This window comes from Copadichromis virginalis, linkage group LG16 (genome assembly GCF_057382275.1).
Source record: "Copadichromis virginalis isolate Kocher_CV1m ecotype Utaka linkage group LG16, C_Virginalis_male_GT1.1, whole genome shotgun sequence".
Classification (NCBI taxonomy): Eukaryota; Metazoa; Chordata; class Actinopteri; order Cichliformes; family Cichlidae; genus Copadichromis; species Copadichromis virginalis.
This window is the reverse complement of record NC_140633.1, coordinates 20,749,602-20,775,097: the sequence shown is the minus strand read 5'-3', so window position 1 is coordinate 20,775,097 and position 25,496 is coordinate 20,749,602. Positions and strand designations below refer to the sequence as shown.

The 25,496-nt window shown below is 40.0% G+C and overlaps 3 protein-coding genes and 1 long non-coding RNA gene across 6 annotated transcripts in view; 2 read left to right on the top strand and 2 right to left on the bottom strand.

Moving 5' to 3' along the window:
* Positions 1-3,506, top strand: part of ing1 (inhibitor of growth family, member 1) — a 53,604-nt gene extending 50,098 nt beyond the window's left edge. For both annotated transcript variants that reach the window (XM_085433730.1, XM_085433731.1), the window contains 3 exons: positions 97-276; positions 534-682; positions 1,750-3,506. In XM_085433730.1, coding sequence (XP_085289856.1) covers positions 97-276; positions 534-682; positions 1,750-2,382 — 962 coding nt within the window. In that variant the 3' untranslated portion in view covers positions 2,383-3,506. The remainder of the gene's footprint in view (positions 1-96; positions 277-533; positions 683-1,749) is intronic.
* On the bottom strand, positions 3,277-9,285 carry ube2al (ubiquitin conjugating enzyme E2 A, like). Of its 2 annotated transcripts, XM_085433735.1 has the most exons (7): positions 9,222-9,285; positions 9,075-9,125; positions 7,468-7,548; positions 7,356-7,381; positions 7,110-7,199; positions 6,948-7,036; positions 3,277-4,050 (listed from the first exon to the last, which is right to left on the bottom strand). In XM_085433735.1, the coding sequence occupies exons 2-7, from the start codon at positions 9,116-9,118 to the stop codon at positions 3,922-3,924; spliced, it is 459 nt and encodes a 152-aa protein (XP_085289861.1). In that variant the 5' UTR covers positions 9,119-9,125; positions 9,222-9,285; the 3' UTR covers positions 3,277-3,921. The 2 variants fall into 2 exon arrangements, with proteins under 2 accessions (XP_085289861.1, XP_085289860.1); XM_085433734.1 differs by having other exon boundaries at positions 9,075-9,275.
* A 495-nt stretch (positions 9,286-9,780) lies between these two features.
* On the bottom strand, positions 9,781-23,841 carry ankrd10b (ankyrin repeat domain 10b). Its single transcript, XM_085433732.1, has 6 exons — positions 23,482-23,841; positions 22,572-22,724; positions 21,545-21,636; positions 13,338-13,603; positions 12,457-12,564; positions 9,781-10,359 (listed from the first exon to the last, which is right to left on the bottom strand). The coding sequence occupies exons 1-6, from the start codon at positions 23,677-23,679 to the stop codon at positions 10,160-10,162; spliced, it is 1,017 nt and encodes a 338-aa protein (XP_085289858.1). The 5' UTR covers positions 23,680-23,841; the 3' UTR covers positions 9,781-10,159.
* LOC146690676 (uncharacterized) lies at positions 23,079-23,768 on the top strand. Its single transcript, XR_014915458.1, has 2 exons — positions 23,079-23,214; positions 23,320-23,768. It is a non-coding gene; the product is annotated as an uncharacterized LOC146690676 (long non-coding RNA).
* Positions 23,842-25,496: the final 1,655 nt, after the last annotated feature.

The following is a 25,496-nucleotide window of genomic DNA, read 5'->3' as shown; positions in this document are numbered from 1 at the left end:
GATGCTTCAATCAAAAACGTTTGAGGCAGTGAAGTAATATTTACTTGCAAACTTGAGTATTAGATTCATCAATGAAAAAGCTAATGTTGTTGACAGGTGCTGGTGTAGGAGTGCGCCGGCGGGGAAACGGATCCGCAATGCTGAACCCGACCAATGGTGACCCAGGTCACGTTGTTGTGAACTATGTGGAGGAGTATTTGGACCTTGTGGAGTCCCTTCCTTTTGACTTGCAAAGGAGCGTGTCCCTCATGAAGGAAATTGATGCCAAGTATCAAGGTAAAGATTTGATGTTTACATTTGTTTAGGTTTCATAGTGAAATAATTTATGTGTGTGTGTATATATATCTATATATCTATATATACAAAGTAATACAAAAGATTGCAATGATTCATTTTTCTTACTTTTCAACCTGTAGTCATGCTGCTGCTCCGTCTGTTTTAATGAGGGTTAAAAAAAAGACTAACAACAAGTATACTATTGAACATGGGGTGTATTTCTGTTCTGTTCTTATCTTTTTTTTTTTTTTGGTCAGATGTTCTGAAGGAGCTTGATGATGCTTATGACCGGTATCGCCGTGAATCTGACTCCCTTCAGAGGCGCAAGCTTCAGTTGTCTATTCAGAGGGCGCTAATTCGCAGTCAGGAGCTTGGAGATGAAAAGATCCAGATTGCTGGTCAAATGGTACGTGGAAGAAAAACTGGACAAAAAAGTAGCTTTTGGGTCTTAATGTGTGTATTGATGAATCTACGTTACTCTTCTTCTGTGACATATGTGCAAGAACGCTTACCCTGATTAATGGGTTTTATGGATCTTTTGTATCAGGACTGAATGAGCTTTATGTTTACATTTTTTGGAAATCTGTTGTAGAAAGAAAGAAAAAAAAAATCTAAACATTTACAAGACTCCAGCAGTAAACATTAAATAACTCTATTGTAGATACAAGCTAGGCAGTTACCAGAAACACAACACTATGTTTGACCTTCCTGTTTGGCATGTTTGGTATGTCAAAGTTCAGTTGGGTTGTGTTCCTTTTGTGATACATAATTAAAGTGGATAGCTTTGATAATAATTTCTCTATGAACATTCACATTTATATATATATATTTTTAAACTATTTTCAGGCTCTTGCCTTTATATGGATAGCACAGTAGCGATAAACAGGAAATGGGGTACAGAGGGAATGACATGCAGGGAAGGACAGATACAGAGCTGCTAAAATCCTTTTAGTCCATCTGGCACGCATCCCTCCCTCTACAAACACAGGTTTACCCTGTGTAAACCTGTTTATAGTAACATTTATAAGCCCCTAGACGTCAGCTAAGCCTAAACTGCTGAAAGCATGAACTTCTTTCTAGTTAATTCAGCAAAGAAGGCAAAATTTATGTTCAACAAATCTTAATCAGAGTTGGCTTTTTAAAACGTACAGTGCATCCAAGGGAGCTACAGATTGTCTCTTCACAAAAACATAAACCAAAAAGGATTTAGGCTTCACGATGATTAATGAGAGTCCTTTAAAAAGCTTTTATTCGTGCAAGTTCAAGCAACATGGCTCATGTGTTTTCAGGTTCAGCTGTTGATTGGCTCTGTCGGGGCACAGACATGGCAGATACTGATGTAGTTTGGGGTTTCTCACATAGATTTGTATTCAGGATTATTTAAGTGTGATGGTTTAGTCTACATTGTCAAATAAATTAGGTGAACTTGGAAAAAATAAAAAACAAAACATGAATGTTCTTTCTTTTTTCCAGGTGGAGCTGGTTGAGAACCGAACGCGACAAATAGACTGGCATTCAGAACTACTCCTTTCCTCTCAAGAAATCCCAGAAAGTCACATTCCTCCGGCCACCTCCATGACAACCACTGCATCGTCTTTGATGTCCTCAACATCAGCTACAGTTACTGTGGGCAAACCCAGTCACCACGACAAGAAGCGTGATGAGGTCACATCATCTTCAGGTGGTGGAGAAAAGGCGGGAGGGAAACGCTCACGACGTCAGAAAAATGGAGAAAATCGGGAAAGCTACGGGGGTCTGGATCATGCTGAGGAAGTGGGAGTGGGGGTGTCTCGGGAAAAGAAGGCCAAAACATCTTCCAAGAAAAAGAAAAGGTCAAAAGGAAAATCAGAGAGAGAAGTGTCTCCTCCAGACCTGCCCATCGATCCGGATGAGCCAACATATTGCCTGTGCGAACAGGTGTCTTACGGCGAGATGATTGGCTGCGATAATGACGAATGTCCCATTGAGTGGTTTCATTTCTCCTGCGTCGGGCTCCATCATAAGCCTAAAGGCAAGTGGTACTGCCCGAAGTGTAGAGGCGAAAACGAGAAGACCATGGACAAGGCCTTAGAAAGGGCTAAGAAGGAGAGAGCCTACAACAGGTAGCTCACCTGGCCCCATGAACATTCCTGTGTGAAAAATTTAATTTTATCTATATTAGCCTTCATTTCCAGTTAACAGTTTGCTAAAAAAAAAAAAAAAAAAATCCACGAAGAGAGGGGTGTTGTAAATAGTTATTTTTGTAACAGCTGTGTACCTGAGAAACGAGAATGCCATCTCCTGGTTGTTTACAAACAGTAGCTGTAGTACAGTACACAACCATGTGCATGTTTGTAACAAGCTGTCCTGCACATCATCCCTCTTTGTGTTCATCTTGCATGCAACATCACAAGCTTAACTATATAAACTCAAATAAAAAACAAAGTAGAAACATGAATTCTGTGTTCTTCAACACTACTTTATAGTCAACACTCAAAGTTCACTGTGTGATGATTTCAGATGCATCATTTTCTGTAATCATTGATCTGTAATTACAACTGAATTGCGGCTTACTGCATTTCACTAGAACATTGTACAAGAGCAACATGGATGCTACTTTTATGATAAAATGAGATGTTTAAAATGTATTTAATGAGTTTTAGGTAAAAGCTAATGATTCTCCAGTATTGCATAAAGAACTGTCAGTTGAGAGTGCATTTTAACTTATATTGAATATATAATTTTATTTTGCTGTTTCAACAAAGATCTCAAAATAAGACCATATATAGTGGATTTTCTGGCATCACCATCTCTAGAAACAGATCTTATGAGAACTTTAGCTTTACTGTGATCCACTTTCCCAGACAAGGCCTGATTTAGACTGACTACGAATCTCCGTAGAGCCTATGACGTACCCTACGCAAGTGGCCGTTGTTGCTACGAGCATTTATGCTCAAACCTTGGAAAGTAAAATAACTTGTGCACTAACAACTTGAAAGAAAATGCATGTCCATACAGGGATGACTTTGCCTTTTTTTTTTTTTATTATTTACAAGTACTGGAAAAGGTGACATGGGGGACAACCAGTGCAAAATCTGTACATAATTTCAGTTGCAGGTTTCTTATATACACAAGTGAACGGGAAAGTGAATACACTCCGTCATGCATGTAACAGTTCACAACACAGCAAAGGACATGGTGTAAAGGTGATTTAGTTGTAGTCTGTGATAATCAGGCTGCTCAGTATCCAACTGCCTTATGAAAATAAACTGACAACAAATCAGGCTCACAACAGAAAAGGACCCATGACTTAACGATGTCGTTGAGACACAAAACAATTAATCATGGAGTTATTAGAGCAAGTTGGAACACACCAGGATTTTAAGTAATGGCCCTCAAGTCCATAATGATATTACATCAAGGCAAGATTCAGCACATTTCCCCTGATGAACTTAAAAAGGGGGCGAGAATAGAAAAAAAAAAAAAAAAAAAAGGCCCTCTTTGTTGGGCAGGAACAAGATGTTTTATGATGGAAAGTTGAGGGTAAAGTGCATAAAAGCTTAAAATTAAAAGAGGGGAGGGTCAAAAAATTAAGAGTTATTCCACTAAAACTTGCAGCACACACAGCTTAACAATGGACGGAGAGAAGCAATCACAAGTATCAGGTCAACTGTCTCTCCAGCTTTGTTCTACGATGGCAGAGACGCGTTTCTCATATTCCCGTTTGTTCTCCTGGTACAGCTGAGCTGCCTGGCTGTTGGCCGGACTGTTGGGGTTTGGCTCATCAAGCAGGGACTGCAGGGGGAGAGAAGATTAATACAGAAGGCAAGAATATTTAAATGGAAAACAACAAACCTGAATCAACTTATTCATCTACTCAATGTTATTGCACAATACTGAGAATTTTCCAGTTTGCCACTGTACTTTTACAAACTAAAATCTCTAATCTTTTGAATTTAATCATAAATTTAAATCTATCATTTGTATATTGATTATTTTCATGTATTAACAGCACTTAATGAATCAACACTACATTATAAATGAGTTGCTATATAAGAAAATAATATTCAGAAATTCTCAGATGTTACCGATATGTTTAAGCTTACACTTTGGGACATTTGTTTAGTTCACATGATATGAGTGGAGATTATTCAATCAGTGGGTGGTCAGCTGCAGTCCTACACACTGACATTAAACTTAGTCTCAGTGGATGAGCCTGAATTTGCAGTAGCAGCTTTTCGTTTCTCAGAGAAATATATACATATTATTTCTATTATATATTATAATATCGCAGACCTGCGACCATATGTTCTGGACACTCGGGTAAAGAGAGGGGCTGAGCTGTCAACTGATCACCACCTGGTGGTGAGTTGGATCAGGTGGCGGGGGAAGACGCTGGACAGACCTGGTGCACCTAAATGCGTAGTGAGGGTGTGCTGGGAACGTCTAGCAGAGGCCCCAGTCCGCGAGATCTTCAACGCACACCTCCGGCAGAGCTTCAACAGCATTCCGAGGGAGACTGGGGACATTGAGTCCGAATGGACCATGTTCAGCGTCTCCATTGCCGAAGCTGCTGCATTGAGCTGCGGCCGCAAGGTGGTTGGTGCCTGCCGTGGTGGTAATCCCCGAACCAAATGGTGGACACCAGAGGTGAAGGGAGCCACCAGGCTGAAGAAGGAGTCCTATCGGGCTTGGTTAGCCTGTGGGACTCCGGAGGCAGCCGACAGGTATCGACAGGCCAAGCGGAATGCGGCTCGGGCAGTGGCTGAAGCAAAAACTCGGGTGTGGGAGGAGTTCGGAGAGGCCATGGAAAAAGACTTTTGGACTGCCTCGAAGAGATTCTGGCAAACCGTCAGACGTCTCAGGAGGGGAAAGCGGTGCTCTACCTGCACTGTGTATAGTGCTGGCGGAGCGCTGCTGACGTCGACTGAGAAAATTGTCAGGCGGTGGAAGGAATACTTCGAGGACCTCCTTAATCCCACTAACACGTCTTCCGAGGAGGAAGCAGAGTCTGGGGATGAGGGGAATGACCCGCCAATTTCCGGGGGCGAGGTCACTGAGGCAGTTAAACAACTCCTTGGTGGCAGAGCCCCTGGTGTTGATGAGGTCCGCCCCGAGTTCCTGAAGGCTCTGGACGTTGTAGGGCTGTCCTGGTTGACACGCCTCTGCAATGTTGTGTGGAGATCAGGGGCAGTACCTGTGGACTGGCAGACCGGGGTGGTGGTCCCCATCTTTAAGAAAGGGGACCGGAGGGTGTGTTCCAACTACAGGGGGATCACACTCCTCAGCCTCCCTGGGAAAGTCTATGCCAGGGTGCTGGAAAGGAGAGTTCGTCCGTTAGTCAAACCTCGGATACAGGAGGAACAATGCGGTTTTCGTCCTGGTCGCGGAACACTGGACCAGCTCTTTATCCTCTCCAGGATACTTGAGGGTGCATGGGAGTTTGCCCAACCAGTCTACATGTGTTTTGTGGACTTGGAGAAGGCATTCGACCGTGTCCCTCGGGGTGTCCTGTGGGAGGTGTTGCGGGAATATGGGGTGTCTGGCCCATTGCTACGGGCCATTCGATCCCTATACAACCGTTGCAAGAGCTTGGTTCGCATTGCCGGCAATAAGTCGGACTCGTTCCCGGTGGGTGATGGGCTCCGCCAGGGCTGCCCTTTGTCTCCGGTTCTGTTCATAATTTTTATGGACAGGATTTCTAGGCGCAGCCAAGTGGCGGAGGGCTTTCGCTTTGGTGGCCTCAGAATCTCATCTCTGATTTTTGCAGATGATGTGGTTCTGTTGGCTTCATCGGGTGAGGGCCTCCAGCTCGCACTGGAACGGTTCGCAGCCGAGTGTGAAGCAGCGGGAATGAGGATCAGCACCTCCAAATCTGAGGCCATGGTTCTCAGCCGGAAAAGGGTGGAGTGCCCACTCCGGGTCGGGGATGAGTTCCTGCCCCAAGTGGAGGAGTTCAAGTATCTCGGGGTCTTGTTCGCGAGTGATGGGAGAAGGGAGCCGGAGATCGACAGACGGATTGGGGCTGCAGCTGCAGTAATGCGGACGCTGCACCGGTCCGTCGTGGTGAAGAGGGAGCTGAGTGTAAAAGCGAAGCTCTCAATTTACCGGTCGATCTACATCCCTACCCTCACCTATGGCCACGAGCTGTGGGTAGTAACCGAAAGAACGAGATCGCGGATACAAGCGGCAGAAATGAGCTTCCTCCGAAGGGTGGCTGGCCTCTCCCTTAGAGATAGGGTGAGAAGTTCGGCCATCCGGGAGGGGCTCAGAGTAGAGCAGCTGCTGCTCCACATCGAAAGGAGCCAGCTGAGGTGGTTCGGGCATCTGACAAGGATGCCCCCTGGGCGCCTCCTGGGTGAGGTGTTCCAGGCATGTCCCACCGGGAGGAGGCCCCGGGGCAGACCCAGGACACGCTGGAGAGATTATATCTCTCGGCTGGCCTGGGAACGCCTTGGTATTCCCCCGGATAAGCTGGAGGAGGTGGCTGGGGAGAGGGAGGTCTGGGCCTCTTTGCTTAGGCTGCTGCCCCCGCGACTCGGCCCCGGACAAAGCGGATGAAGATGGATGGATGGATGGAATATTGCCACAATGATTTGGAAATGCACTTAATGTTTCCATAATCAAATTAACAATAATATGCCATAATAATGAAATCTTTTCTTTTATTGTTAAATATTGACACTTCTTACCTGGATAGATGTTAGAATAGAAGACACATCATAAGTGGGGCTCCAACGATTCTGTAGGATGTCTAAACATATACTGCCATCCGCGTAGACTGTAGAGAAAAAACAATTATTAACAGGCCACAAATAACACTATAACGAGGCAGCAGGTGATCATGTTCTTACCATTTGGATGAAACATCTTTGACACAAATCGCACTGTAGGGGGTTTGTTGGGATATTCTTCTGTGAATTCTACGATGAGTTTAAATGTACCTGAAACAAAGGAACACATATGAGATTTTGGACCAACTGAGGACACTGTGGAGATGTGACTTGAGGAGTCTCTTTCAATTAATTCTATTCAGTGAGATTTTTGATTAAGTTACTACATTTAACTTTATCTATCTCCATATACAGTGGGGTACTTACCATCCTCAAAGGGAGTTCCTTCAGGGCTGCGAATTTAGAGAAAAGCGATATTTTGTCATTTGTTCAGACACAAAAATAAGATCTACACTTCAGAACCAAATTAATTTCTTACCCAAAAATGACTGCATTCCACACCATGATGTTGTTTTCAGAAGGGGCACCACTGACACCAGCTGGAGGATCCTCTTGTAGACTGCATACCCAAAAGGTTAAGTAAATAAATACACTGAAGCAAAGTTTCAAGGCCTCAAAGGTAATGACCAGAGACTGTATTTCTCCACTGAGTCCACAGAAAGGTGTATTTCACAATCAAATGTCTCCTTTCATTGTCTAACCACACCCACATTTATAAGGTCAAACAAACATACCATACTTGGAAACACAGCTGTTGCCATGGTTTCCTTTTTCTAACACAATGTGTCAGTGCCATTAATGATAAACGGTAGGAACTGTTATTTACTAAATACAGAATTAGTTACATCATGAGCGACAACGATGCTTATATTGTGCCTGCTCAAAGTTAGCTGTTAAAATTTAAAATTACCATAACTACCTAACTTGCAATGAAGCCTCAGAAACATTATATAATTGTTCTGCTGTGAGATGCTCAATCACTACCCATTTATTGGCACTTATCTCCACATAACTGAGTCACCTGCCTTCACAAAGTGTTGTGTTTATTCGGAACTTAAATCTTGGCCCCTCCACATAAAGATAAAAATACAAAACACAATGAAAATACAAAATACCCAGAAAACCGCAAAATTCACTGAAGATGAAACTAAACATGAATAAAAGAAAAAAATTAAAAAGCCATATCAGTAATAGGTTTGGGCTACACCAAACCATATTCCTCCCAAACACCTGGAAATACCTGCTCACATTCCTGAATCCTGATATTTCAAATATGACATAATCAAAAGACCAGAGGCTCGCTTTACAGTGAGATCAAAACACGTTTAAGGACCCCGAAGAGGTCCAGTAACTCACTACGATAAACAGTTAGGATCGCTTACAAAGAAAAAAAAACCCCAAAACATTTTCCGTGGGCAGTGTTACATTACGGTTATAAAGGGACCTGAAGGCCAATACACGGCCTGGCATTCGCTTTGTTTTACTGTTGTTTCTCACCTTTGACATATTGATTTCTACTCGGAAATTTACATAACAATCTAACTTTATTCTGTTTCGCTTCTTGGCGTCATTATTTGCCCCATTAACTCAAACTTTTGTAAGTTTAAGACCGTGGGGATGTCGAACCGTTTGTGCTGGTCAACAACGCAACTATGAAGCGGAAATATAAGATAAACGGAAGGAATACATTCGTGGAGTACTGGGGTTGAATGCGTTGAAAAAAATGTTTAAACCATGAAAAATGTCCGTCCGGCCATTTCTCACGCATATTCAAAGCTAAAGGTTTAAAGAGTCAGCTACGAGCTGTACGTTGACAGAAGCCTTAGTAAACCAACCTGCTAGCATTAGCTAGATCCGTTAGCGTCACGGAAAGACGAAGCGCTTTGAAAAAAAAATACTTCACATAAATGATTCACATTCGCAGAAGCATACGATAATCTATAGCGGTTGCCTTGTGGTTGTTTTTACACAGGAAACTCCTAAAATTGACTATATCCTAAAAAAAACAGCGATTAGCTATGTCGGGCTAGCACAAGCTGACAAAACGGCTAACGATGTCGGCATAATTCCTGTACACCAACTCACCGTTTAAAATCTCTCATAAGTCTTCTTCTGGCCGGGGTTGACATAGCTTAACTTGAAGAATACGTACAGACAAGGCAAAATAGTTGACAGGAGCTTATTTGCCTATATTATAGTTAATGTAATTTGAGAACGTTACAGAAACCTTACAGATGGGAGCCCGACTCTTCCGTCGTCCTATAAAGCTAATATGACGCTCTGGTTTGCGTACATAGATTTACACAGGACGATACCACATCAAGAAGGAAGGGGGGGGGGGACATCTGCGATTTATTACTAAGCAAACCTGAAATTTCTAGCATGAAAATGTCAGTAGACATTTTGTGTTGTTAGCATAAGTAGTTTCTATAAAAACGCGGTACTTCCTTTCAACACGATAGATTTATCTAATACAATATTTTATTTGATTGGAATCAACTCCCCACCCCATTCGAGTTACGGGTGGCGCGGGGCGTGGCCACGGTGACGTAGCCTCGATGACGGGAAGTTTGTGCTGAGCAGCTATGATGAAGGTCGGCCCTATGACAGCTGTGCCAGCACGTGAGAGTGCAACTTTTAAAGCAGTTTTCTGTATTAAGCGAGCACACCAATAACTTTTAATGTATATATCTAATGGATAGAAAAAGAAAGTAGGATACCATGATTCTTTACACACATTATTTCATAAGCCATCTATGGCAGGAAGCAGAACAAGATGTACGGAGAAAAATCAAACTTTGGAAAACCTTTTTTTAATGAATCTTATGTGTTTCCATTTTTTAACATATTGAGACAAACAAAATTTCAGCACTGGCAGTGGTTCATCTCAAATGCTTACTTTAGTGTATTCAAAGAAAACTGCTATTTGTAGCATAAATCACAACAAGAACTAAACATTAACTTTTGTCTTTAACAACACAAAAATCCACTTTTTACGCTGCTTTATTAATGCAGTTTCAGACCCATCCAGAACAGTGGCTCTGCTGTTAATAACAAAGAAATTCAATGATCGTGACCACTCTGTGGCTTTAAGGCGAATGAATGCTTGTTTAGGCTTAGATGAGTTTCAGGCAAAAAGGAAGAGGTGTCAGGAAGATCACTTTTGTATTTTAGGATCCATGGTAAAGAAGCATGGTGCTGAAGAGGGTGTGGTCATAGAACTGCTCCGCTTTCACAGACTTCAGGTGCTCCACCTGACTGCCTCCAGTGCTAATGATCTCAGGTGAGCCGCTGTGGATGTGGTGGTCAAGGAGGATTTCTGCTGTTGGGCCATTTGAGAAAAAGTCCTCACAGTGTCTTTCACCTGCCACTGTAAATGAAACAAATAGTCAAAAGGGCAAACAAATTTTTTTGATCGTGTTCCTGACTCTAATAGAGAACAAACGAGGCAGGGGGCGATTTTGTTTTGCACAACTATTTAAAATTCTTTTTACTACAATTCTGTAAGCAGCCATGTAAAAATAATGTCTATTACATGGCCAGCTTTCAACACACATCAAGTGGTATCCAACTCTTTGGATTTAAAAAAAAAGAAAAAAAAAAAAAAAAGAGATCAATAAATTGCGAAATAGACTCCACGGGTTTATGCAATCTCAAAAGTTTTGACCTGAGACCTTGTTTTAAAATAGGTCACGTCCTGATCTGTAGTAATTCTGACATACAATTTGCGTTGTACCACCATGACCTAGTTCTGTGTCATTTCACAAGAAAAATCACAAGTCTTTTAAGCTCCACGACCCAACATCACAAGCAGAATTGTAAAAAATGTCAAAGGCACTGTATTTGCAATCATCTGAAAAATGTAAGCATTTTTAAAAATAAATAAATAAACACAGATGTTGTGAGACAGGAGAAAGAAAAAAAAAAAAAAAAAAAAAGAGCACGAGGATACACCAAGAAAACAAAGGCCACATTTATAAACTTTATACACATTTAATGATGTCAAGCAGTCAAGTACAAAGCTAAATCTGCTCAGTACTCAAAACATTTGATGCCCCAGATTCAAAGACTACACACTCAAACCTTCTGCCACGTAAAACAAAAACAAAAACCATGTTCAACATGAAATAGTACTACAAAATACAGAAAGAATCCCCCCAGCGTCTATAAAATTTGAACACAGCATACATTAAGTTACCGTTTGGATTACTTAACGCAGCTTAACAAATAAGGCTTTTTGCAAAGTGTAAAAAACCATGCAAACTTTTTTTCAGCAGGACTGTTTGTACATAACAACCGATTGCAATATGGCCTGATATTAATTTAAAAAACACACTGGGTATTCTTCTGTAACACACGCAAATGCAAGCCTTGCTGCTAGTTACCTTAAAAGTTCGCCAACACACACACACACACACACACACACACACACAGAGTAAACATTCATCATATTTCAGACCAATCATTGACAAAGGTGAAAAAGAGGGGTTAACAAATTCTACTCTTATGGACCAGTAAATGTTACTAAAGGGCATCTAGAAACTCCAAGAAAGCTGCACAGTGAATTATGTAAATTTTAAAAGCTACATTCATGTTCAGATATGCTTTGGCATAAAGTCATTCTTCAATATAAAATGCGAAATTTCCAGAGACTTTCTTTATGTATGTTTTAAAAAGTGCTTAGGTACCAATTTCAAATAAATGTCACCTATTAAATATTATTTTAAATCAACAATATTTACTGATTTATTAAACTGGGAGAAAAACAAACTCGAACATTACTATTTTTTTTGGTGTTGGCAGCAGAAGGTTGGTGTTCACAACATCAGGTGACAAATGAAGTTTTCCTTATTATACAATAATGCACAAGTTTATAAGCGTTATAATAAGACATGACTAAATATTTTTTATGAAGCCAATATAAACATTTGCACTTTTAATGCAAACAACGTGGTATAATTGTGCAAAACAAAATCATCCTTTTATTTAAAACCTAATAAAAAGTAAGCATTACACGAGAACGGTCAGTATAATCCGACGTATGCACTGACTACATATCTGTATAACAAACACATATTAATGCCTTTCTCCTTAAGAGTATAATCAGGTACATGGAAAAGTAGAAAATACAACACACACACGCACGCACGCACACAGCTAAATATCTTTCAAAGGAAGCTCTCCACCAAATCAAAACAAATGTATTTCGATATCTGCATTACTCAAAAAGGAAACGTACAACAAACATACAAATGGGAACATTAGCGTGTGCCATTTCACACACAAGCCCTTTACAAGTAGGCATAAGAGTTGGTGCAGCGACAGGGGGTCTGCATCGACGCCACAGTGATGACCTCCAGCTCTTTAGCTGTGGGGCTCGACCTGGCTGGTCCCCCCTGATCCATGGGCCCCGGCCCTTGTGATGGTGCAACCCCATTCATCCCAAATGCAAAGCTTCCTGGCCCACCTGAGGTTACAGTCGCTGCCAGCTCCATGTTCATGCTCTCCATCTGCGCATCTCCAGCTCCATCTAGTGGCCCATTCCCGTTAAGCAATTTGGGTTCCACACAAAAACCTGAGAGCCAAGACGAGTGGAAAAATCAGTGAGCTGAGAGCCAGGACATGTTTCCATCCATCCATTTAAAGAAAGATTTGCTTAGAAGATACAATTAACCCAGATTTTGTCCTAAAAATACATGCAGACACTTGGTCATGTGATGAAAGGAAGAATATAGTTTGTAGATGACAATTTGCTGATCTCCAATTCACCAAAACTGAATTATTTTTTGTTGTCATTCATGCATGCTAGAAATAAATTAAACAGCTGAGTGTAAAAAGAAGTTTGAGTACCCAACATCCTTTGGTGTTTCAACATTATCAATTAATATCAGGAAAATGAATTATAATCAATAAAGAGTCACTGTGTCACACTATTGCTGTGACTCACATAAAATGTGAATTAAGTCTAACAAGACCCTTTGGAGGAAAGACTTCAGAAAATATTTTTTTAAAAGTAAATACCTGCAGAGACCTACCCCCTTAATCTCCTAGATACACTGATGGTATCAATTTCAAAATCCTACTTCACTTGGTTTTCAGATTATCTTGACCTTTGACCTTGAGGTCGAGGTCACTGAGATTTGAACTCGATGGCATCAATTTCAAAATCCTATACTGTCTCGTTCTCGAGTTATTGCATTCACAAACTTTGGTGTGCATGACACTATGCCATCAACCTTTTATGGCTGAGGGGTAATAATGTCTTGAAAGTTTCAATTTCCTTTAAAAGGTAACAGAAGAGAAAAAAAAAAAGTATCGGAAACAGACCTGATCAGCTTAGTAACTTACCGTTAGTTCTAGCCTTCTTTCCAGGGTTTGCTTCCATGCCTTCGAAAGACCTTTTTCTGTTGGGCATACCATTCAAGAAGCTGCGTCCCTGGATGGTGGGGTAAGTGTGGCACCCATTCTGGCTCATGCCATTCAGAAAAACCCCGTTATGAGACTGAGCCATGTTTTGTTGGAAGTTCTGGGCATTGGAGAGTATTTCAGCGCACTCCCGGAATCCCTGCGCGTGGGCCAGGTCAGCAGCAGTCAGCCCACTGGCATTCCTCATACTGCACAACAGAAAAGGGAGTGTTAGAAACACTCACTGTATGCTCCATTTACACAAATAAAACACAAACAAAATGAGACAAACCCAAGCACGCACACGCAGGCACACACACCCCCACACGCACATACATACATAAACGCACGCACGCACACTCATTAAGCAAATATTCGCACACACACACGAACACAGATGTATAGAAATAGCCTGTGCTGCTCTACCCTCTCTCACATCCTCTTCGTCATCTTCATGACAGATGACGACTGATCCCTTTGGGATCATCTGCATCTTAAAGATTTCACTTGTTTCCACATAATTAAGGAAACACGTCTGCTGCAAACGGACATGGTTAAGACAGCTGAGCACATGCACTTGAACATGTATGAAATGATCCGCTGCATCCACAGGAGATCACATCCGTGGACCGCGTCAAACGGGCTACATCAAGGAGCATTCTGCGAAGAATGAGAAGTGGTTGTCATCTCACGTCTCCAGCGCCGATAGAATTCAAGGATTTCTGCAAAGCCGCATCAAAAGCGCAGTGATGTTGTCTTCTCTGTGTCAATGTCCACGTGGAAAAGCCAGCAAAGAAAATGACAGACTGGCAAAGTGACGAAATCCCCAGAGATGAGTCAGAGAATCAGAAGATGGTGAAGACTATGATGCAATCTTCAGAACAAACTCCAGAGAGTGAACGATTAGGGCGAGAACAAATCAAGGTCGAACTGCAGCACCCAAGCAACACCACTCTTCTTTTGTTGAGAATGTGAAGCTAAAGTGAACTTGTCCTCATGTTGTTTCAAGAAAAATGAGCAAGAGAATAAAAAAAATAAAAATAAAAAAAAACATAATAAAATAACTAAGTAGTCTGTGCACTCTGTGTTAACCATAGCCAGTTGCAGCAGTGATAAAGTAACTTTCTGGGAGCAGTAATGAATGAGCAAACAGCACTGTGTCCCCTCCCCCTCACAAATTTACAGTTTTCAAACAGCATTAAAGTGTGGAAACAATTTCACCTGCAGGTAAAATGTGGACAGCAAGGAGAAAAAACTACACAGGAATAAAATAAAAACTATATTTTAAAAAAGGTGCTATTAATATAAAATATGATCATTCTGCTGAAGGATACAGAAAATAATCGACCAACCAAAGCATTTCTTGCAGCTTAATGATGGAAATTTCTTTTGTCTGTTTCAGCCAGTTACAAAAACAATACTGCCGTTGTTCGGGGCCTAAATGTCATCATGCTGTGAAATGAGTTCTCTAACCAAACAGCTCAGTCTTTGTCAAAGAACTGGGAGCGCTGGCCCACATCTGACTCTGGACTGTTTTTTTGTTTTTGTTTTTTTTAAAAACACGACAGGAAAAACATTGAAAGCAATCGTCACGTCGTTTCATGCATGACTAAAATGATTTACCGAAATTTTAGGAATACATTTTGTTTCATTGAACTTTGCGTTTATAGTGTTAAATTAAAAACCAGGTGATATTAACTTCCACACAAAGAGGCAGGATTTAAAGCACACAGCTGCTGTTTGGTCATTCGTGAGGTGTAGAAACTGCTCGTTCTCTGCATTTTTATCTAAACAGTTGTGCAGAAATAAACATTTCAAGAACTAGTGCATGTGAAAAAAACATTTTATAAAGAATTGAAGATTTAAAAAAAATAAAATAAAAAAATCAAACAAGTAAAAATCACACAATAAACTTGTTGCACATTACCCGTCCCCTTCAAAATTAACGCTTCCAAAGGATTAATCCAAGAGGTTACACTTTAACTGAATATCATTTACATGTTAAATGGTAGATGGATCAGTCTCACTCTAAGGAATAGAAATTCTCATGTATAATACTAAATAAGAATTTAATGTTAAAATTTGTCTCTCTTTGAACACAAACAGTTCCCTAAGTAAACAGTGGACCAGATAGACACAGAATAACATACTGTTACTGTGATAAAAATCTAACATCTTCTAATCTTAATCATTAATGTCCACTTATTGTATGATAATGGCACAACAAGTACTTGCCCTAATTCTTGTCTAGAGGAACTCAGTGGTTAAGCCTTTTTTTGGACAAGGGTGAAATTGCACCTCAACAATCCCCAAATGAGATTTCCTCTCCCTTTTCAAGCACTTAAGATATTAAAGTTGCTCCTCGTTTTGAAATCTTATATCCAATGTCAAATGAGTGATTGCAGAGACACTCGCAGATTACTGCAGCTCTTCTGTGGGGTTGGTCAAAGATAGGGAGGAGGTTATAGGTGCAGTGATTTTTTTTATGTGTCTGTATATGTTGTGGATCTCTTAAGGAGGAAGCTAAACATTAGACACTCATGAGTGCCAGGCATTTTAAATGCCTGACTATAAGTGCAAATTTCAAGTTTTCAGATAAAGTCTGCTGCAAATTAATTCTCTCATTTCTTTATTTGACCCTCTGGCTTCATTTCCAGCATTGACTTGTTTCCAAACCAAATCTCAGCTTGAACATCGCCCTCCACATAACTGAAACAATATGCCCCTTTTCTATTTCCTTAATTATTTAAACCATTATTCCTTTAGTGAGACCTGACATCTATGGTAATCACTAATCCAACAAAATGGATAGCTGTGTATAGCTTAAAAGAAAAAAAAACAAAACAACAACAAAAAAACAAAAACAAAAAAACAACTTAAAAAAGGAAGCGTTAATTCTTTGTAAATGCCTGGTATGCTTTGCTTTTCGGTCCTAAGCACACAATATGCATCTTCTCTAACTATTGTCTAACCTTCCAGAGGCAGCCTATTATCATGCTACATGTTGACATGGGACTCACGTGATTAACCCTGTCCATTTAAAGGACTCCTATGGTTAGTTCACAAAATAAAGACAAATCATAAAATTAAAAAAAAGAGGCTAAATACAGGAACAATCATGGATAATAAGCAAAGCATGCAGGTCTAAAACTTTAGTTTTGATTTATTAAAAAACCTAGCATTAAAACCAATCACCGCAAGAAATACCTCAACAGTTTGCCAGTGTGTAGATAGGAAGCGATAGTGAGAACACTCAATGCCACAACAGTGCGGCTATCCCAGGGAACGGGGCAGACTCAGCAGTGTCTATTCTCCCCCTTTCTAGGATTACTTGAAAAAACCAAGTCATTTCCAATTCAATGGCTGCAAAACATTAAGATGTACGGTTCTGTTTCTGTTAACAGTATAGAAAACTTTTTTTGTAAACTTATTGTCACTTTCATAAAGGAAAAGGTGACAAAGATTAGAAGTCAAAACAGACTATGATATTGTATAGGGTTAATACTGTGACATACAAAAGAAAACATTTCTGTGTATAACGTAAAATATTTGGTACAGTGAAATGACAGTGAATAACCATTGCAACAGGATGATGTTAGCATTAGACAGTTCAGTACATGATGTTATGCAAATCTAACCCATCTCACTCAGCTGCTCTAAGCATGCCTGCACTACGCTCATCACCGGCAGCCTCTAAGCACTGGCCTACCTGCTGCTAGTTTGCTACTGGACCACCTTTACAGTTTGAGGCTCATGACAAAAAAGAATTTCTTAGAAATCTACCCCCCAAAAAGTCTATATAGTTTTAGTGCTAAGTTTATTTTAGCGTTCTAGAGCAAAATCAGAGCATTGGTTTTATGATTCTAATTAAATACTGGATTTCAAAAAGTAAAGCTCATATTTATAAAGCTGGGTCCGATTTATTTAGTTACCATATATCTACTTTATGAGTGGTTCTACGAGTACTTTATAGATGTCCTTATCATTTTTCTTGGTAGTGTATTTATAATAGGATTTAAGATGGCGTTCGTTCAAGTGACTTGGCGCAAACAGCCAAAGATGTTGATCCTGTCAGCACTCGGGACAGAGCTACAAATAAAACCATGATGAACTGTGACACTGGGGAAAGTTTTGAAGAGTTTTATTTAATCGTTTTTATGTTCCAGTAAGGAATTATGTAAAAGTTATGACTGTCAACCCAATCTTTTAGACTAAAGCAGAAACGCTTGCACAGAGGTGTTGCCAAAATGCCTGCTGAGCATCAAGGCATGCTTCAAGAAGGACCCAAGTTGTATCCAACCATGACACCACTGAGTAAAATAACACAAACCTCAGGTTTAGGTGGACTTAATGTTGTTCCCACTCATTTAAAAAAAGAAAAAAAAAGAAAGGTGCATAAAAGCATCTGTAGGTGACAGCCAAAGGAATGAAAGTATTTCATACATAATTCAAGCCTTTCAAGAGCACTTCCTTCTAATGAAGCAAATGAGTACATCACACTCTTCTTGTGTCTCTTCTTTCTTCCACATGAAAAATGTGAAGATAAGCAGAAACAGTCAAAGCTGCAAAATGCTCTGACATATAGTCAAAGCTTACAGTTTTATCATTTATGAATTACTTCTCCCCGTTGAAAAGGAAATCTCAGATGACAAGTGTGTTCAAGAGGATGTAATACAAAGCAAGCATAAAACAAAGTCAAGAAGATGAACAGCCCACTGAGGAAAATCCTCAATGAAAAATGTAGATTTAAGCGACTGAATAAAACTCATTCATTCATTCACTGTTCATATAATCAATGTGACAAGGACATCCTGTTTGCGTGAAATATAATTTAGCCACTTTGCTGTAAAAACGTACTCTCAAAGGCTTCTGTGAAAATATTTGGAGGCATTGCTTTTCTTTTATAACCATGGTAATGTTGATGTGAGCTTCCATTAAGAATAAACCATTCATAATCCACTAAATCCATTTTACTGCCTTAGGTCCTGTACAAAACACTCCACAGTAAAAACGTGCTTGTTATTGAAGCTTCGCTCCCATAATGCAGTGAGTGGACCGGAGGGCAAAAGAAGTGTTTAGATGCCTATCACGGAGCTTTAATCTGACATGAAAGAAATGTGACATGGAGATGGATGTTCAAGTAATAGATCTCAAAGAGTAGACTCAATGTTCAAGCTAACTTCCAAAAAGAAAATGCAGAAACTTTGACTTCAATAACAGCATTTATAATAAAAAATTACCAAAGCTCTAAATGAGTGGATTTAGAGCTATTTGTCCTGACTAACAGATTCAAATTAGAAGATTATCAACACAGTATTTTAGACTTTGTATATTACACATATTTTGAATTAAACAACTAAAAATTAGGGTATAAAAACTAAAAGCATAAGAACACAACTTAGTTCATATAGTAGTATATGATGTAGACTACTATGTATTGCAGAGTTGTATTATTATAGTATAAACTGCATAAACAAAAATCTTTTCCCAGCAAAATATTTTCTCTCTTATGCATCAGATATAATGCACCATGAGTGCTACCAACGACTGATTGCCTGAATAATTATCACGTCAAGGTTCATTTGCTGCCTTGCCACCAAATCTTTACTGCACATGACAGCAGACTATTTTCTTTGTCAACCTTTGTTAGCATTGGAATATTTTGTTAGCAGATGTTTGAAAGCCCTTTGATGCTGAAATTTGTTATTTTGTCATGAGCCCCAGTCCCACCTGCTGTGCCTTAGTCTTCCCCCCAGCTGCGCCCCCGCTACATTTCTGAGTCATAAGTTAAATAAAATGAAAAACAAACAAACTTGATAATAAACTAAACTAAATATCTGTGATCTGCAGGGAGAAAAACAAAACAAAACAAAAAAATCACATATCATTTTCATCAAAAAATATAATACTCATCAGCTGATAACCAAATGCACACTGCGTGAACCACTGCTGAGCTTCTCTGCATGAAAGCAGTGGATTTAATTTGCCAAGGCAACCGTAGCAACCAGGGTGTTTATACAAGGAGAAAATGAAGTGTTTTTAATTTCCATCGAGTGTTTTTTATGACTCTGGGACACGCACTCTGTGAAACTATGCGGAACAGATTATGCATGGTGTGTGTGTCTCTAAGACCTTTTGAAAAGGCGTGTGAGCACTGTTTGCATTCCTTTACTGAAACAAGGCCCAAAGTCAGCACTGCTCTCAGATTATGTTCAGTATTGTCATGGTTATACCTAAAGCTCACTTTTACTGCTTCATGGTGGGATTTACCTTCTTTACAGAGAGCTTTTGGTGCACAAAGATTTATTAGACTACAAAAAAATTAACATACATATAAACTCCTTGGTAGCTTGGGGTTTCTGTTCTCTAATGGGATCACAAAGAAAAGGCAGGCAGTATGTTGCAGAAAATGAAGCTGCAAGACTTCATAATTGAAAAACAAAAACAAATAAAACATGTTGAGTCTAACATCTAAACTCCTAAGACTAAAGTAAGCAGCAACTTTTAATTTCTTTGTGCATTAAAAAGCTACTTACAAACCCGGTAACCTACTTTAGTGAGAAGCAACTCGAGGCTTTTTTTTTGTTTTGTTTGTTTTACAGCTGGATAACACAGGTAAGCTGTGAGTATGTAAACTGGGTGCCTAATTCATTAGGCTTATTCACATGACCTTTAGGAAAGTAACAGCTATGATCTAACGATATAGCTGTTGTTATTTCAAGTCCTGCTGGTCTTGAAGCTAAATTTAACAAACAGGAAAAGTGAGTCTTGCCTCACTTCTTTGTTCATGTGTCAGATCGAACATCAGTGATAACAATGTTTTCTATAAATGGGTATGTTGGCAAAACAACTGTAAAGGTGTGACTGATCATTACTACAAGAGGAGATTATGTCTACCTCCTAAAATAATAAGCTAAATTTATCGTGCAAGATCTATTATATCTAACTCTGTTATCTGCTCAATGCAGATATTATTGTTAATTTTAATGATCCTTGAAAAAGGTGGACATGAAAGCAGCCAAAACAATCTTGCAAAAACTTAAAAAAAAAAAAAAAAAAGATTTTGCATTTCCAAACACGGCCACCTAATCAATGCATTTTCATTCAATGCAACACCTTACAGCCTTTCCACAATGACAGTAAAGAGGTATTCAGATAAAAAAGCAATGTGCATTTGGTCACCCAGTTAAGCTGTGTATTTAAGACACAAATCTTTAAAACAAATGTTAACAAAGAAAACCACACTCTAGATTTAACAGAGATCATGCAACATGGCCTACTAATTAAACAGTTTATCAACCTTTACATTAAGTTGCCCTAATGTTTGTGTAATAATCGTGCTGGACTGAAAAAGTCAGCCATCTAGATGAAAGACGCCGTGCAGAGTTAATAATCAACTTTTACTGTAACACACATAAAGTGTAGCAGACTATAAAGGTAATAAACGTCTGCTTATTCAAGTACACAAGCAGGCACTTGTGGAATATGTCTTATCTGATAATGTTACACACAGAGAGCAACTTAATGCGAATTGTTGCAATGAAAAACAACAATTTTTAAGGATTAACAAAATGTGTCACATTTTCAAGGAAGCGCCACCAATTCTGTTAATGTTTAACATGTCAAGCAAGCTAACTTTGCTATATTATTACCGTTTCACAAAATGCATCTCTAGAACTTCTAAAAACATTTTCAAGGATGTAATTGTCTACACAGTTGTCTGGTGTACATTTTTAATGAACCCATGAACAATAAAACAAAGTTGATTTTATTTTGTTGAGCTAAATGACTAATTCAGTCCTTTGCTCAAATCTTGTTTAAAGTTATATACAGACACAACCTGAACTGATTTAAAGTAAAGTAACCGCTTCTAGAGCAGCATTCCTTTTGGCTGGAGCTAATATAATATAACATCAAAAATTTTAATCTTAGTAATTACATTCTGCACCTTCTACAAATTTATGTTTAAGACCTGCACTGTTAATTTTGCAGATCACATATTTGCAGCTTTGAAGAAACTGAATAAAACATTTAGACTTAACAACTGTACTGATGTGAGTTTGGTGGCGATCCCTTGTAAAGGTGTAACTAAGTTGCTGGATAGTACAGAGGAAAAGAAATGATGACACAGGACTGATCACAGGACTTACTCAGCTTTCGCTCCCTGAATCAAGAGAGTGTTGATACACTCCAGGCTGCCCGCGCGAGCAGCCTTGTGGATGGGCGTCTCGCCCACATAGTCCTGAGTGATGACAAGAGACCGCAGTTATATATAGAACGTATCAGACAGACATTACCAATTAAGTATTTATCAAATGTATCACATATTACTGCATCCTAAGCACATACTGGATATTATAAAAGGGTGTAACGCTGCAGGGCAGAGCCTGAACTTTTCACCCAGACATTACTGCCGCCCACACACATTTACAGTTGCACATTAGTAAGAGTGCAGCAGAGGAAAGAGGAGAGAGAGGGGGGGGGAGTGAGGCAGCTTTCTCCAACCACAATGCAACGTAGGCTGCACTCAAATATCACACTTTCCTACTGCCCAATCCCAGGAAAGTTAAAAGGCTACACACTCAAGAGGAAAAGGTCCGCAAATCTGAGAACTTTCCCTTGTGTTTATTTCCACAGACGCTAAGCAGATTCAATGGGAGTTGCAAAGCAATGTGGTTCCTGATTACGACAATATGTTATGTCACTGTGCCCCACTAATCTGATTCCTCTCAGTAGTGCAGTGGAGCATAAAATATAGCCTCAGCGCATGAGCCTGTCTGTGTATGAAATCCCACGGAGAGGAAAAGACGGATGAGTGAGGCACTCAACAGTCTGACAGTGGCTGCTTTGGGAAATATGGTGAAGAAATAAATAAATAAAATGGAATGTGAGGGCATTGGTGGGACAAATGGAGGAGTGAGCAGCAACACTGCCAGGGCCGTGACCCCAAATTAGAATTATCCTCTTCAATGGGATTATCTGAGCTCAACCCCTCACGCTCCTTTCACTCGCCCCCTCCCCTGCTTCCTTTTCATTTCACATAAAAACCATTGTCCCTTTTTTTTTTTTTTTTTTTTAAATTATGTTTTCCTCTTGTCCCACTTTGTAACAAATGCAGTCTACATGTCACTTCAGGAAACTCTGTGAAAAAGGATGAGAGTGGGTCTGATATCGTACCTGTTTGTTAATATCTGCACCAGCTTGAAGCAACCATAACAAACACTCAGGGTGGCCCCCAAAAGCAGCAATGTGAGTGGGCGTCTGTGCAAACCTGGAGGTTACCGCGTTCACACCACAGCCCACCTGAACCAGACGCATCACACAATCGAGCTGTGAAGACACAAGTGCAATGCACATACAGTCAGACAGGCCCATTACCTGCATTCTGAGACAGGGCAGGTACAGACAAGTGTGTTACAGCAGCCGAAAAAGGGCAAAAATGAAGCGCTCCTATGTGGGCTGACTGGGTTTTCGAGGCACAATTATCAAAGCTTTGCCTCGGGGTATGAATCCAGTCTCTGTACAAACGTGAGGCCTATTCTTTTCTAATGTGCAGTTTGTTAAACAAGTCTTACCACGAGTGTTTTTTATACTCAAACGCTTCATTAAAAATGAGTCATTAGCGCCGGGAGTTGGCTTGAAAGCAGTTTGAATAACCGCCCTTTTTAGCCGCAAACCTGCTACAGTCCGCGAGGCTACATCCAATTTAACTAACTGCTCGTTAGCTAACATTTGTGGCTCTTGTAATGCTAGAATTTCGTGTTAAACCTATCGCCTAAAGCCATTAGTTAATATTAATAGGGTTCTTGTTCAACACTAGGTAAAAACGTACCTACAATTTTGCGCATACTAATACAATTCATTGAAAACTAGCTTTAAAAAGTATCGCTTTAACTTCAACGGTCCATTGTCTGCCTGCACTCAGGGACGGCTGCTTCTTCGTCTCATCAGCTAACAGTTAATGGAAACATCAGGAAATGGCCGAGACGAGCCTCATGATGTCGAAGAGCGACGACGCTCCTTCTGGATAACATTTCGCCAAAAAAAAATATCCATTAACTAAAACCCGGGCGGACAGAAGCGATACCTTTCCGAAGTGAGCAGCCCAATGTATGGGCGTCCAGCCGTAGAAAGTGTCCTCCACCGTGAGGTCGGCCGGGTTTGATGTGCACTGAAGGAGGGAGCACAAGGCACCGACGTCTCCATCCCTGCAAGCCCGATGGAGAGGGAAGCGGCTGTTTAAGACCTCCTCGCTTGAGAATCCAGACTCCACTCCCACCGACATGGTAACGAAATTATAAATATTAGTCGACTATTTAAGAGGAGAGAGTAAATTAACTAGATGTGATTCAGTCCTCCGCGCCGACTCTGCGACCGTGCACGAGGACACACGCCACCCTGAATGGCGCGTCTTTCTCTGCCTGACAACACAAAGCAGGAGGCGTAGAGCACGCGCCGAGCTGAAACCCGAGAACCGCTGAGAGAGCCGCAAACTGCGGACTGGACGTCACATTCCCGATTTCCCCGCTTTCCTCTCTGGTCACTGTCGAGTGCCAGATTTTACGTTAGACCAGGAGCCTGTAATTACTTTCTACGGAAGATTGATGATATCCCAAAAAGGTGTTCTTATAATGTTATGAAACTCTGATGTTCAATTTTTCAGCTATGTGTTGAAAACGAAATGTTGAAAAAAAAATACATAATAAGAATCCAATTAGATAACCTTTCCTTCTGAACACCTCTGGACTTCCTTGTTTAATAATGTACAGTGGGAGAATACATGGTGGACTGTATCAACAAGAGCACTCAGAGAGCTTAATTCCCACTTAAGAGCAAGGGCTATACTAAAACTTTGATGTTTTATGATGTTTTTTAGTACAGCCTGCTGACATCAGCCTGTTTTGGTGAAAAAATAAAAGCTGTGTTATACAGTTTCTCTGTCATATGATATATTACTAGATATGATTTCATGATTTTTTTTCAAGGTCTACTTTGATTTTTGGCAGTAACAATGAAAGTCAAGGTCAAATGCTTTATGCAAACTATATTTCCCCCCTCTGTGTCTGTACATACACACTCATATCTCTGAGTGAGCAGATCATCCCCATGCAGCTCAGTAAACAAGGGTGGAGACTATAAGAGGACAACAATGGGAGAAAGGACACATATCATTCATTTTTCTCAGTTATCTGAGATTTACTTAATGCATTTTTTGTGATGACTGAGTGCAGCGTGAAAAAACAAATAGTACATAAACATATAACTCTCCAAAAAAACCAAAAATATAAATTATATACATAGGCATTATTTTGGGGGGTTAGGAACATCCTTGTTGACATTCCTATTGTGTTTTAATGCTACCTGTAGTAGATGTGATGAGTTATAATAGCACATATCTCTGCATGTCAGCCAATGAATGTCTTTCGCCTGCAAATCACTGATATTAGAGTTGTTTTAAATTGAAATATTTCATGTTTATATTATTATTCACAGTATAGAATATATTCTCTAACACACTTATCATCACGTTAATGTACTGAATTTATTATCCAGTCAGTTCACAATCACTGACAGTCACCTCTATGCCACCTTCTGTATATCTGAGTCACTGGATTAGTTAAAGCACAATGGACAAAAAACGGGTAGGCAGAAATGAATCAGTCTTGAAATAAATTATTAGTATCCATCACAATATATCAATAATGGATAAGATAAGGTAAATAAGATGATTTCATTGTTTCCCACAGGAGAAATGAGCACACTTTCAGGAAATACCTATCTTAAAATAAATTAAGCAATAATAAGGACTTAAAAACCAGTTACCTTCTTAAAAACTTCTCTACTCCTCTTGGTGTTCAACTGACAGAAGGACAAATGAACATTTATAGCAGTTATATTTACACAAAGGGACGCTGTGACTCCTACCAAAGTTCATCAGCATAAATCAGAGCACGACATGCACGAGGGGCCAGAATCCCGTTGGCCTGCCAAACTGTGGATGGGACTAAAATATCTTGGTGGGTGAGGAGGGTTGTTGTTCCCACAATCCTTTCCTGTCATTGTGTGACAGCTATTGATCACCAAAAACACGATACCCCCTCC